At 35.6% G+C, this 13,831-nt stretch overlaps 2 protein-coding genes across 3 annotated transcripts; both read right to left on the bottom strand.

Annotated features, from left to right (window-relative positions):
* Positions 1 to 1,118: 1,118 nt before the first annotated feature.
* Positions 1,119 to 3,101, bottom strand: LOC125491782 (uncharacterized). The gene has a single exon (XM_048633867.1). It carries the CDS (start codon positions 3,099 to 3,101, stop codon positions 1,119 to 1,121), a length of 1,983 nt encoding a protein of 660 aa, XP_048489824.1.
* An 18-nt stretch (positions 3,102 to 3,119) lies between these two features.
* On the bottom strand, positions 3,120 to 13,788 carry LOC104906819 (uncharacterized). Of its 2 annotated transcripts, none has more exons than XM_048647693.2 (8): positions 13,259 to 13,788; positions 12,910 to 12,939; positions 7,324 to 7,382; positions 6,069 to 6,285; positions 5,781 to 5,978; positions 5,614 to 5,682; positions 4,130 to 5,506; positions 3,120 to 4,036 (listed from the first exon to the last, which is right to left on the bottom strand). In XM_048647693.2, exons 4-8 carry the CDS (start codon positions 6,274 to 6,276, stop codon positions 3,120 to 3,122), a joined length of 2,769 nt encoding a protein of 922 aa, XP_048503650.1. In that variant the 5' UTR covers positions 6,277 to 6,285; positions 7,324 to 7,382; positions 12,910 to 12,939; positions 13,259 to 13,788. The 2 variants fall into 2 exon arrangements, with proteins under 2 accessions (XP_048503650.1, XP_048503649.1); XM_048647692.2 differs by having other exon boundaries at positions 6,069 to 6,278.
* Positions 13,789 to 13,831: the final 43 nt, after the last annotated feature.

Genomic DNA, 13,831 nt, shown 5'->3' with positions numbered 1-13,831 from the left:
TTTTTACTATAGGAAGAAGGTGTCTTACTTTGGATCTTCGATATAAATTCTTCTTATTGGACTCTTGTTTGCTCCTACATTGACCCAAGTTTTTTCTTCAACTCCAGTTAGCAAGCCAACAACATCTGCATTTTGCACATCAATAACCAATAAGTATAAGTTGTTAAAGATGCAGTTAGTAAAATGGATTAGTTTTCTAATTAGCATAACAATTAGTACATTAATAAACAATTACCTATGCTGTAGTCACTTTTGTTGTTTCGCTCGTTCAATCGATCAAGTGGGTGTATCATAAACACTTCATCCTGGATTGTAGCTTGAGTTTCTTGTTCTCGAAAGATAGTCGTGTAAGGTGTAAACCTGATGATTAAGTCATTTTTCACGGGCAAGTGTTGTTTGTTGTTTCTAGCAACTTCAAAATTATTTAGAGTGTGTATATTTCCTTCTGAGATTTGATCTTTGTAAGCCTGTATCAAGTCTCTTCTCACAGTTGCTACAATGAGTCCTCCCTGTATATTTTGTTCATGTTAGTTATAGTTTTATTAAACAATATGTTTTTTTTGTTTCAATTACTCGTTGGATTTTTTTTCACTTTTTTCAAATATCAATCTCGTACAGTTCGTGTTGGCACATTACATTAATTCCCGAACGCAAAGTAGGACCATATTCATTAGTCGTAACTTCAATAAATTACAACCGAACATGTTGTGTTTAAGGAAGAGTACTATTTTTCTGTAATTTTCTTTTACCTGTTCGTCATAAAGTAGCATGTCAAACGAACTTGGGTTGCTTTGGTTGTACACCACATCCCATGTTCTTATCAGCGCCACCAATGGTCCCCCTCTGAATGTGGGCTTCAAGTTAAGAATATGTTGTCTTTTTGATTCCATTTATCAGTGTTTTGATTCCTGCATGAGAAAGGGTTAGTATCAACATTATGAATTATCAATTGTTTAATTCTAAACTGGACAACATGGATACTTTAGAAAAGAATATGGAGATGTATAAGTATATATGGGAGTGACAATATATAGTAAACAAACTTGGGAATGATTTGATGAAAAAGTAGTTTAGGCATCGCTTTTTATATAACAGATACTCCTGACATAAGTTCATTTTTATACATCTCTAAATATTTCTTTATAGACTACATTTTTTGTCATTGCAATATGCTGATCTTCAGCATCTGTCCTTGGGATGCATATTTTCAATCCTTTACGTGCAGTGACTCTTGAGACGGCTACATATAGCTGCCCGTGCGTGAATACTGGTTCTGGCAAGTACAGACCCACTTGATCAAATGTTTGCCCTTGGCTCTTGTTGATTGTCATTGCGAAGCACACTTTTATTGGAAATTGACGCCTCTTTAGGGTAAATGGCAACTTCTGATCAGATAGTGACATTTCCACCCTTGGTATAGTTACCAGCTCCCCTGCCTTTGTACCTGTAATGACGCGTGCTTCTATGACTCTTTGTTGTAATCTTGTGGCAATAAGGCGTGTGCCATTACACAACCCATCTCTTTGGTTGATGTTTCTCAACAACATAATAGGGCATCCCACCTTTATGTGTATCTCATGATTTGGTACCCCCGGGAACTTAAGGCTATTAAGAAACTCGGTTGGGTACAATGCTTCGAGATTTCTTCCTCTTATGACTGTTCGACACACTCTATCTGCGCTCTTGTACACCATCTCCTCTCCTGGAATCAGTGCTTGAATGTGTTTGTTTATGGTGTCCACCGTTTCATTTTTAGGAGCTAGTATAGCCCTTTGTTGGAGGTACTTTGGGTCCATGTGATTTTCCAATATTCCAGGGTAAACTTCATGCACTAATGCAACTATGGGATCTTCATCACTCTTTATCAATAGATCTTCGGGTATTTCTATCCACATAGGTTCCTCCTCATCTTCCTTTGAGGTTGCCTTTATCTTTCCATCTCCTACATCCAGCACCCATTTGCAGAAGTCTGCAAGATCTCTATTATCCTCGTTATTGTTTCTCTGTTTGAGCCGCATGTTGGTCCTCAAGGTGTAGACAGTACATTGTGGCCATATGGTTGTCGATTTGCTAATCGATGCATCAACTATTTCTTCTCTGCCTCCATTTTGGACGACCGGTAGTGTTTGACGGAAATCGCCTCCTAAGACGAGTGTTTTGCCTCCAAATATTTTATCCTTTGCTGATGGGTCATATAGTTGCATTATATCTCGAATTGTACGGTCTAATGCTTCGAATGCATGCCTATGTACCATCGGGGCCTCATCCCATATTATTAGTTTTGTTTGCCGTATGAGTTCTGCGAGATCAGATCCTTGCTCAATGTTGCAGCACGAGTCGTTGTTGAGATCAATGGGTATCTTGAACCGGGAATGAGCTGTCCTCCCACCCACTAATAGAAGTGCTGCTATGCCAGATGATGCCACTGCAAGTACTATGTTGTTTTGAGAGCGTAGCTTTGACATTAAGGCTCTCCATAAATAAGTCTTGCCGGTGCCACCGCTACCATAGACAAAGAAGATTTGACCTCTGTTATCGTAGACAGCTTCAAGGATGCTATCATACACTTGTTTTTGCTCATCATTCAAGCCTTGCTCCAGATCAGCTGAATCTTGAGTCATTGATTCAGTGGCATATGTTAGCTCTTCCAACAACAATCTGTTTCCAGCATCTTGCATTAAGGCCGCATCTGGTAATGGAATTCCGTGGTAGTCGGTGAGGGTTTTGTTTTCCCTGTTTAAGATTTGTTCTATTTCAAACAGTGCATAGTTTTGAATTTGCTCTTCAGTTAAACTTAGGTTTGGAATACCCAGCCTTTGACGTTGTCGGAAGAGGATATCATCTGATAAGTCTTTCCAATGCCTGTCCCATAAATCTTTTGGTTCCGAGACTTCACAAAAAAGTAGGATTGTCACAAAAAGGTCGCGTAACTGTGCACCAGTACTCCATGTGGCTGCTTGGAAGAGTCCTTCATGCCATTCATTATCTCCATCGAGGAGTCCGAGGGCATTGCATGCCGCCTTGTATGTGGGGTAGATGATTCCACCCACAGTTCTGATGTCCTTGAAACACGTGGCCCCTTTCACAATATTAAGAAGCATCCTCAAGTAGTACCTTTCTCAAGAGGCGGGGTGAGCAAAGTAAATCCTTCCAATGCTTCTTCCCAGTTCTCGCTTTTTCCATTTTTTCTTCTCACTCACCCATACCCACTTTGTCGGAAAGTCTACATATGTCAATTCGTGCGCTTCTTCAAATTCCTTATTAGCTGTCATCCATTCTGTAAGTGTTGTTTTCTTTGTCCCGACTCTTTCGAGGACGTCATCTAAGCGCTCATGGTCCTCAAAAATGATCTCCTGATGATTTTCTAGGTGGAAGGTTAGTCGTTGTACTGGGGGATCCTTATATTGAATATTGAATGCAAAAATTCGCCAACATGCTTCAGAGGCAGACACATATCTACACTTCAAGTAATCCTTAATCTCATCTATGACTTCCTCTTGTTCATTATGTGTGCGACCATCATCATTATTTGTAACTTGTTCAATCCTTGCAAGTGCCATATCAGGCCCCTTGTTCATATACTTGAACAGGTATTTCAGCGACTGGTCTTTGTTGCACCATTCTACATTAATGTGGGCTTGAAATTTCACCAATAAGTCGATGTTGTAAGGGATGACAGACCTATTGTCCAAAGTTTGACCATTTTTGGTCGCCGTTTGACCATTATCACGCCTCATATAAATTGGGTAACCCTCTTCACTGAGCGTTGTTTTTGCCTGAAACGATTTTGGGTAGTATTTGGAACATTGGCCATTTTGCATACATGGAGATTTTTCATTCATTGATCCACAAGGTCCATGCATCATTGATTGCACCACTATTTCATATCCCAAATGGTCATTTTTCGGGTCTGGTAGCTCTGCAGATATGATTTTGTCTATGTCTTCAGGTGTAGAGGGCTTATCTTCTGAATCTAAGAAGAGTAGAATGTGTGCATGCGGCAATCCCCTCTTTTGGAATTCAATGGTGTATATGACTGTCATAAGATTTTTTTGAAAAGTTAGTTATTTTGTTTACTTTGAATTATGTATTCATATAGTTACGTAGCATAGTATCTATCAATAAATACCTGCCAGTGTCTTTCCAAAGTGTTCTCTCACAGTGAGATCGCATATTAATTCATCAAGCTTGATTTTAAAAACTCGAGCCACCACATCCGGGCGATCTTCTGGTCGTTGTCCAGGTATGCTTGCTAGGAATTCTGTAATCTCTTGCCATTTCGGATTACATGTAAATGTTATGAATAGGTCAGGTGGTCCAGCCCATCGGCAGATGGCCATCGCGTCTTGGTAGTTTTGCACCATGTATCTAGGACCTCCAGTGAATGAAGAGGGTAAGACAACTCGGCGCCCTATTGAAGCTGGTGTTGTATCCCCTCTGGACACAGAATCAGTCAACCCGCAAAGGACATCCTTTCTAATTGTCGTTTGGTTGTTGCGTATAAAATCCAGCCTCACTTGTTGCAAGCATGTGAATGCGTCGACTATCAATTGTTGACGTAAACGGCCACAAAGAATCAGTGTGCGAGCCTCATTTAGTCTTTCCATAAAGCGGAAAGCATAATACTCTCTCATGGTGACAGTTGTTTTTTTTTTTCGAGTTGTGACGTGGGAATCATTGTGTGGGATGTCAATTCTGTACCCATCTTCTCCATATGGAAAAAGGAGTGGATATTGTAGGGCCATGAAACTTGGGTGATTTTCTGATATCCTTTGGAGACGATGACTTTTCTCTTCTACTATCACATCTCGGGGCCCTCTTTCATTGTCATTGTTACCCACAATCAACGCTGCCAACTCATTGCTACTTGGTAGGTTGTATTGTCTACCATCTTTAGAACGGGTAGCAATTAACCGAACCTGCACAGGTTGCATATCGGTACCGGAGAACCGTTCCTTAGCCATTCTGAAAACTTTAGCTAGTTCATTGTGCTCATCTAGCATTCTCGAAAGGCCCTCAACTATTTGGGGGTCGAGATCACCTGGGGCATTGTTCGTCAATGAGCTAATCCTGTTTCTTACTTCATTACTTGGATCATGCACATAGAGCTGGGTGAATCTTGGTTGTTCTCCATCAGGTGGTAACAAAGACCCAATCTTATGATAGTTCTGACCAAGGATTCTGAATATATAAGGACCCCTTCCTCGATTAATTTTCCTGTCTACTTCCCCTCCCATTGATGTGAATGCAAATATAGAGTTATATGCTCTAATGCAATCCTTGAATTTCGTTGATGTCCCACTGTTAGGGTCAAGGAGCGACTTTAAGTACTGGGGTGGTTCTTTAAGCAACGGCAGTCTGACTTTTCCTTTTTGGCAGCAAATATTGTACTTCGGATGGTCTTTGGCCCTCTCTCTTTTTACTCGTTCCTCTATCCAAACCCTTGCACCGCAATCTAGGCAGAAATGTTTGGGGCCACCAAAGTTCCATGGTGTTGTGTACTTTCCTTTTAAGAAGTAGAAAAGAAAAACGTGGGTGAACTTAACTTGGGTTAAATTTTTTTTTTAATTTTTTTTGTCATTGGCAACGGTAAATTAGGATGTTCGGACTTACTTTGAAGCAGTACATGTGTTGTTGATGTTTCACCTTGTTCTGTAGTTGTTTGTTGGGTGTTACCATCCACTGTTTTACATAACAGTTTTACATTTTTAATAACCAGTTAGTTAGTTAATACATGTTTAAGTAAATTTAATATTGCATCTATAATATAATAAAGGTACCTCTAGTTAAGGTCGTTGGGGTGTGACTGGGTGTGTCAGATTGTGTTTCATTAGTAGACATCATAGTTTCATCTGGTGGTACTTGAGAATTGACTCGACGTCTTGAAGAAGATGTGGATTCTCTATTGTCAGTTCTTGTACGTCGTCTTGTTGGCGTACTTGAACCAATCTCACTATTGATTCCTTTACTTGTCTCCCCTACAAATTTATTTTTAATTTAACTTTGTTATTATGTGGTATCTTCCATTTTTGTTATATATCATTTATTTTAGTACATGATTGACCAACCTGTCAATGTTGTAGGTTGGTGTGCTCTTTGCACCTCAATCAATCTTGAGGGCATAGGTGCATTTGTCCACCTGATTGGTAGATGCTTTGGTCTTGAATTTGTCGTTATATTATGGCTCATGCTAAGATTTGTGGCTCTATTTCTTCTTTGTATGAGAATGAAGCGTCGTAGTAGTCTATTGTGTCTTGCTTGATCTTTTGTATCCATACCTAATTTCTTTTTCATTGATGTTAGTCGGTTAGAAATACACAAAGTTTCTTTTTAGCAGAAGTTTAGTTCTTTTGGTATAAAACTTGCATTTGTTTTATTAATTAGGCCAACATACATAAGGTAATAAAATTGAACCACGTAAACTACAGAAAGTTCATTGTGTTCTAACTCTAAAATTGGACCTAAACCAACGGCAAATGAAAGTCATTCCTCATGAAGCTGGAGCTTTTTATAGTTTTTGGGAAGTTGCATCAGATTGATAGTCCAATAGGTCCTTGGCCTTGCGTAGCTCTTCAACTAAGGCTTTGTTTTCCCAGCATATATCCATATAGTTTTGCTTTAAGGTCTCGAAATTCATTTCTTCCTTTATTCGTTCAATATCTGCTATACGACGTTTTTTCCTCTCACGACGAACACTCTCTAGGTTGAAATCAGCTATTTCAAATTGGTAGCACTCCTTCAATTTAAATATAGCTAATTGGGCTGCATGCTCAGTAGCAATCACCAATTCTTTTGATTTTTGGCTCTTTATTTTGGTTGTCGGACCGTCTTCTGTGGTTCTCAGCTTTATGGTTGCTACATATTGTTGTCGTCGCTCCCTATAGTGTTGTTTGTACAGTGGTGGCGGTAAACCATACCAGTTGATGATAGTGGTTAAAAGAGTCGTGTAACTTATTGTGAATAGTTTTGTGGGATTATTCATAGTTGAAACTGTCAAATGACATGGGATAAATTAATAAAAATTATGAAATAATATAGTTAATCAATCATCATTTTTGTACGCAATGACAACTATTGTTTTTCATTCAATCAAACAATTGAGTCATTTAATCATGATTTTTCTACGTAATGACAAATTTGTTTTTTTCGTGTAATAATCTAAGGCATTACCAAAGAACAAAAACTAATTAGGTATGAAACAAAACTTAAATTTGGGCAAACAAAGTTCTTAATATTCTAGCAAGTTGAGTGGGATACGGCATACTTGCAATACTATAATTTTAGCAAGGGAAAAAAATATATTAGTTCAAGGAAATGAAATACCTTTTGATGAATCCAAAAGTGTGTTGATTTCTAGTGTGTTTAATATTCACCCAAAGTTCCTGTATTCAAAAAGTCGCACTCATTACAATATTTTTATAATAACCAACACTAATGACTTGGCCAAAAAAAATCCAAATCCGACCAGATCAGAAGCACAAAATTCCGGTCCAAATCAGAGAAAATAAAATCCGACTCCGAATCCGTCTTAAAAAATCCAACTTCGAGTAGGAGGATCGGAGTTGGATAGTCCGACCTGCATCCGACATTACAAAATGCAGTTCCTAAATCGCACTACACTGTCTGTACCAAGTAGCACATTACGTGATCAGACTTTAAACTCTTTATAAGTTGTTACTTTACACTAATAATACAATGGTACTTCACATATATGATTCTGAACTCATACTTTAGCCTCCACAAATACACGAACCTCAATACACATCATAGAGCAACAACAGATGTCATCATGACATATTTGAACCATCTAATATAACATAAATTGATTAAAAGCAGCTGAATTTCAATCCTAAAGTTGAATTTTCATGCCAATCTTATTGCACACTGCAACGACTGCAACTATGATGTATCATCTGGTGAGTGATTGCTCCCACAAATTAGCAACCACTTATGCAATCACAAGGATTGTAACACATTGGCCCCTGATTTGGGCCTAGTCGATCATCACCGAATGCGCATTTAGGACAGAAAAATTATCTCACAAACCAACACAAGTTCTTTCGGCCAGAAAAAATCTCCACAAATATGTGAAAATATCCAACCGTCTAATTAGTTTATACTACTACACATGATTTGAAGCTGTTCAAATGAATTTGTCACAATTTCTAGTAATCCAGTGAAGCACATGTTCTAGTTTATTATATTTTTTTTCTTGCTGTAGAAAGAAGACAGAGTCCAGAACCTAAAGTGTGCATGGCATATTTTAGAAGTCACATAACCCTTTTTATTATCAATTTATTAATTCATCCTTGTATGGTTCATGGGGAATCTGGCTCTAAATTATTAATTTCTAAATGGTCCATGTTTATACCTACCTATGAAGCTAGGAATTATTTATTGTTTCGTGGAAAAAAGAAATGCTAATGAAAATTTTCATAACATTTAGGTTTTGGAATTATAAAAGTGTAACGATAAATGTGGAGAATTACCTAAAATATGAACTCTTTACTCTTTAGTCTCCTTGCACCCCTTAATTATTTCTCTATCTTTCTCCTAAAACATATTTATCATCACATGGTGTGTCTAATACAATTACTCAAGAAACACTAATAAGAACATATACTTATATTCAACAACTATCGTTTTTAAGGTTATTTTTTTTTTTATTTTATTTGGAGTGACTAAAAAAAAACAAAAGCATAATAATACAGAAGCTCCAAATAAATATATTAGCTTTGAATGTATCATGTAATATTATATCCTAATGCATTATTCCAAATCTTTCCAATATTAAAATGGACAGAAAACATAAAAGGTGTATCTTTCAAATGAAAACTTAAAAGGGATATATCTTTCCAATATTTACACTCGCTAGGAGTTTGTCCTGATAATGTGGGTTACTAAGAGGAAAAGAAAACCAAAATTTTCCCACTTACTGGCCTTCCCTTATGTTAAGGATTTACATCGTAATTCTTTTTTAGTTAGTAAAATAAAATCCCCAAATAACCTCTAGTGGCCTGTGGGGTTTGATCTCATATCCTTCAAGGCATAATGCCAAACCTTATTTGGTGGATCTACATCCTATCAATAGTAAGTTTTGTACGAAGCAAACATTATTCTTACATACAATCTGGATTAACTAAAAATAAGTACATACTCAAATACCCAATTGTTTATATTTATTTGCTTATTTAAATTATCACTTCTCACTATATATTCACCGTAAAAAAAATAGAAAAAAACAATAAGATAAGATAAATGTGTTCAACTTATAAAGCAACCATTGTCTAAACTTTGTAGAATTCCAATCCACACATGGACTAAACCTCAAACAATTTCAAAATTCAAAGGAATGTATTATATTCTAGTTGTAGTACTCAACCTCTCAAGTATACAATAGATGAACTTTAATAAATAAACTATCATTAATTAAGAAATTTGAACTAAATCTATAGAGACGATATGCATGATGTAAGAAATACAAGTTCGACATTGCCAAGTACTACTCTATTAGGAGTTCATTTTTGCATAATTCCCCATGTCAAAGCCCTTGAAACACACAAAAAGGACAAAAAAACCGCATGCTAGTGCATTTTTCCATAGCATATACTCAAATTTACAACACTTTCAATTAAATATTGGAATTTTACATATTATACTCAACAAAACCCATCAAAAAGCCAAAAGATGGAGAATCATCATCAAAATATAATCAAGTACTTGCTAATCATATATAAAAATAAAATCCAAACTTCATTTTTTTTAACTATAGGTAAAGCTCCCTTATAGTTTACTTCTGAGGAACATTTGAGGATCCACTTTGATTCATAGAGTTTCAGCATATTAAATAAGTGAAGTGAATATATGAAGCCATCCCATTTGAATATATGAAATATTGAACTTTTTTTTCCCTTATTGAAGGAAGTATATATCATACTGGATTGGAAAATTTTAGTTGTATGTTATTTTTTGGCCAGACCTACCAGGCTATATTGGGTTGGATCAATCCTTTATTTCTGTTCCCTTTAAAACTCCAAATAGTATAATCTAATATGATGAAACAAAATTAGTCACTGGTATATTGTGAAAAATTCGTAATTTAATATGTCATTCTATTTTAAATGATTTAGGTAAATCGAAATGTTCATAATTTATTTTTTCCATACCATCAAAGGTGGTTGTCATATCTTTGGAAAATATCACCTAGTTAATATTACTATATTAAACTATATGCACTTATTTTTGTAGTGTGCATCAAATAATGTTGCTTTGGATGCTTTTTCATTTTTCAACTGTCTACTTATATAGTTAGGTGTACTAAACACTTACATCAAATGTAAAGTGTGGAAAGTATATCTTAAATGGGTGTCTATTCGTATACAATGAAAATATATGTGCTTTGGTGATTTTTTTTCTAATGATATATAACTTTCCAGTTATTAATATTGAAAACAATTTCAATATAATTAAATAAATACTCCCTCCCACATCAATGCAAATTCGCCTTCCACCTCAAAAGATTCGCAAATTTTTCGAATATAATGCAAAACATAAAAGGTCACTTATTTTTTCTAGTACTAAAATTATTAATTCTGTAGCAAAAGTAATTTTATGAGATCTATGAATTTTCAATTATTTACGTGTATTTATTGTACAACATATTCAGTTTCTCGAACACATTTCATCACCAAAATTTTCAGTTCTCACTTTTTACATTTTCTCCCACTAATAAGGGCAATAACCAAAAGCTTATCTCCAACATTTCCTCCAAAAGAAATTTAGTGCTTCCAATTCACCATATTAAATAAGTTTCAGGAACTATAAGTTCAGAATATTCCGAATACGTTAAGCTAATTTCCCATAATTTCAATTAAGTTTACTCAGATATTCAAATAAAAACAGCTAACATAAGTATTACTATATACAATAAAGCTCTAAGGAACTTCTAATCTAGAACATTAAGAGAATATTTACTTTTGCAACTCAAAGATCTTCCAAGTATGATAAACCTTTTTCTACTTTATCATTACTATCAGTACAACTACTATTTCTTATTAGCATCTCAACTGTTTTTGTGCTATTATTCTTGATTTGTCTAAACTTCATATCAGCTAACTCCATTTTTGTTGAGACAGAATATCTTTGCAACCCAAACATGAAAAAGCACCACTTAAATTTCGAGCCATAGCTATTACTCTTTGCTAAACTTCCATTAACCTTTTTTTTAGAAGAAGAAAAACTCTTGATCTTACTAAAGAAATGCTGCGTTCATTTTCTATGCTTGTGAGGATCATGGTAAGTAGGTGGTTCTTTACTTGGAATTGGCTTACCACAAAAGAGGATTTGGTCTATTATTGGTGGGAAATCGTAGATTGGGAAGAACTCGAACGAATCGCTCGAATTCTAATAGGAAGAATTGGTGTGTGAAGAATCAGAGGAATCATCACTATAAATTGGAAGACCACACAAGAAGAGGCAGTTCATATTACATATTTTTCCATGTCCTGCTAATCTGTTTGTCATGATTCTTGGTGCAGAGACCTGTTGAAGGGCAGAAAGGGATGAAGCAAGATCCAAGAAGCTGAGAGGTTTAATTAAGCTCAATAAGCCGATTTCTTCTCAGAGAATTTGTGGTAGCTGTACAAACTCATCCTCTCTTAATTTCAGTGTGAAATCATCTGACTTTTACCTGTGTTTTTTTCAAAAGATGCTAGAGGTAACTAAATGAAAGCTCTTCTATCTATGAAGTATCTGCACCCATGTCTAATCTTCGGCTTGCTAATTGGGTAGGGGGTTTGGGAATAGAGTGTCAGCATGTTTCGTTAAGGGTGCATTCTCTTCACTTGAAACTTATTTGAACCGAACTTATCCTGATTACTCCTTATCTATGCACATGATTGGACTGATTAGTCTTGTACCTATCTTTTATAAAGGTGAAAAACACACTTCCTGATTTATTTTTGTGTTTAGGGTAGATGATATTTGTAAAGATTCAATTTCCTGTTTGTTGTCACTGATGGCTTCCAATGTGATGTTATCTAAATTACTTTCTTTGCTAGTTATGGACTATTCTACCACCTTGAAGTTTCCTTCTAGTTATTACTTAGCGTATAAATACAGTGAACTTCTTCATCTGGAAGTTTGAACCATAAGCATCTGGTTTAACCTCTAGAGCTTGAGACTTCTTCTCATACTACTCATAGTTTCCCTATACAATTCTAGGTAAGTTAAAATAACTGACCACACAATTATGAATTACTCATTCCTAAAATCTATTATTCTACACGAACTTATAATCCCTATGCCAGGAATATCTCACCGAGCTCTATCACTTACAATGTCAAGAAATTCGGAAGTCCACCAATGTACACAAGTATCATATGACTGATCAAATAATCCAGTTTTTTCAGTTTGCTATGTTACTCACCAACCCATTAAACTTCTACTCAGTCAATCCTAGAAAAGAAGTTACATTAGAACTAAGCTTGTCAGATGATGATTGTAATATACACTAATCATGTTAAACTAAAAGCATACTACAGATTTTTTTTCAAAAAACCATAACACATTCAACAAAGCTAACCACATTTTTTCTTAAGAATGACAGTATGTTTTCTACTCTTATTTCATCTACTACATGATAAGATCTAGATTATATTATAATTAAGTTGTCCTTTATATGTCTTCTTTGTACAGCACATGAATTTCCCCCTCCCCTTCCCCTTCCCCTTCCCCTTCCCCCTACATGAGAAAATAATACCGACACAATTCATCCAATTACCAGCAATCTGACTACATCTTCACTCATAAAAAATCACATATTACAACAATCACAACTATCTAACAATATCAATGAAGCTTGTGAACGCTTATCTACAAAAGAAACAAAGGAAAAGATGAAAATAATACCTTGCAAAGTTAAGTAATTGCAAAAATCCTCTGCCCAAAAAAAAAACGAAGAGAAAACCAATTAATTAAATAACCAAATTAAAAGAGAACTGAAAATTTAAGTTCAATCTATCCCTGAAAACAAATGTCAGATTACATAATACCTTTTTGAAGAGAAATAACATACATGTAAGGATCATACATTAACCCTTTTCTTTATATATAGAGATAGGGGGATATTTCAGTTACAAAATTATGCATTAATTGAATGTATAATTGAACTTCAATAATGTACAATGAGAATATTAAGAGATTTAGGAGTGATTCGTGAATTAATTCGGGATTATTGTGCTAAGATTAACAATCTAACCTTTATGATGTTGCCCTCCAAAATCCGACCTTTGAACTCCATTGATTGTTTCGTATTCTCCAGCAGCAATAATAAGAGTGGATTAGAAGCAAATATTCGGAAGCCATTAATTGCGAAGGTGAAGAACACTTTAATGTTCATGGTGGATTTCAAAAGGGAAATGGAGGGGATGAATGGAAGTTTGGAAAGTTGGAAGTAAGTATTGAAACTGACATTATTAACTAAACCCTTACCTATAAATTTATGAAAACACAAATCAACAAAGAAGGTTAGCTCAGGTGGTGAAGCACTTGGGTTTCTTCACTACTGAGTCAGTAGTTCGAATCTGGACTTAAGCGAATTTTTTTTTTTTTAAATAATGACACACTTGACTCAGCTACATGTGGCAAATTCTGGTGATAAGAGGAGGGTGCCACGTGGCGCATCGACGGTGTCTCGCACACCTTTTAATATATTAGTATAGATGTACTAGTGTAAGTAAAATATATGTGCATCTCTTCAAGTCAAATAGATGCACATCTACGCTGGAATAAAGAAAAAAGAGTTATAGCTCCCCATTCATTGGTGCACCAA

Source organism: Beta vulgaris, chromosome 7, assembly GCF_026745355.1.
Source record: "Beta vulgaris subsp. vulgaris cultivar EL10 chromosome 7, EL10.2, whole genome shotgun sequence".
In the NCBI taxonomy this organism is placed as follows: domain Eukaryota; kingdom Viridiplantae; phylum Streptophyta; class Magnoliopsida; order Caryophyllales; family Amaranthaceae; genus Beta; species Beta vulgaris.
This window is presented reverse-complemented; position numbering and strand designations above follow the sequence as displayed.

Coding starts and splice junctions, on each gene's coding strand:
- LOC104906819 (XM_048647693.2), bottom strand. CDS start 6,276: ATGGATACAAAAGATCAAGCAAGACACAATAGACTACTACGACGCTTC. Junction 5,979..6,068: donor CCAACCTACAACATTGACAG/GTTGGTCAATCA, acceptor ATAAATTTGTAG/GGGAGACAAGTAAAGGAATC. Junction 4,037..4,129: donor CTTTGGAAAGACACTGGCAG/GTATTTATTGAT, acceptor ATCTTATGACAG/TCATATACACCATTGAATTC.
- LOC125491782 (XM_048633867.1), bottom strand. CDS start 3,101: ATGCTTCTTAATATTGTGAAAGGGGCCACGTGTTTCAAGGACATCAGA.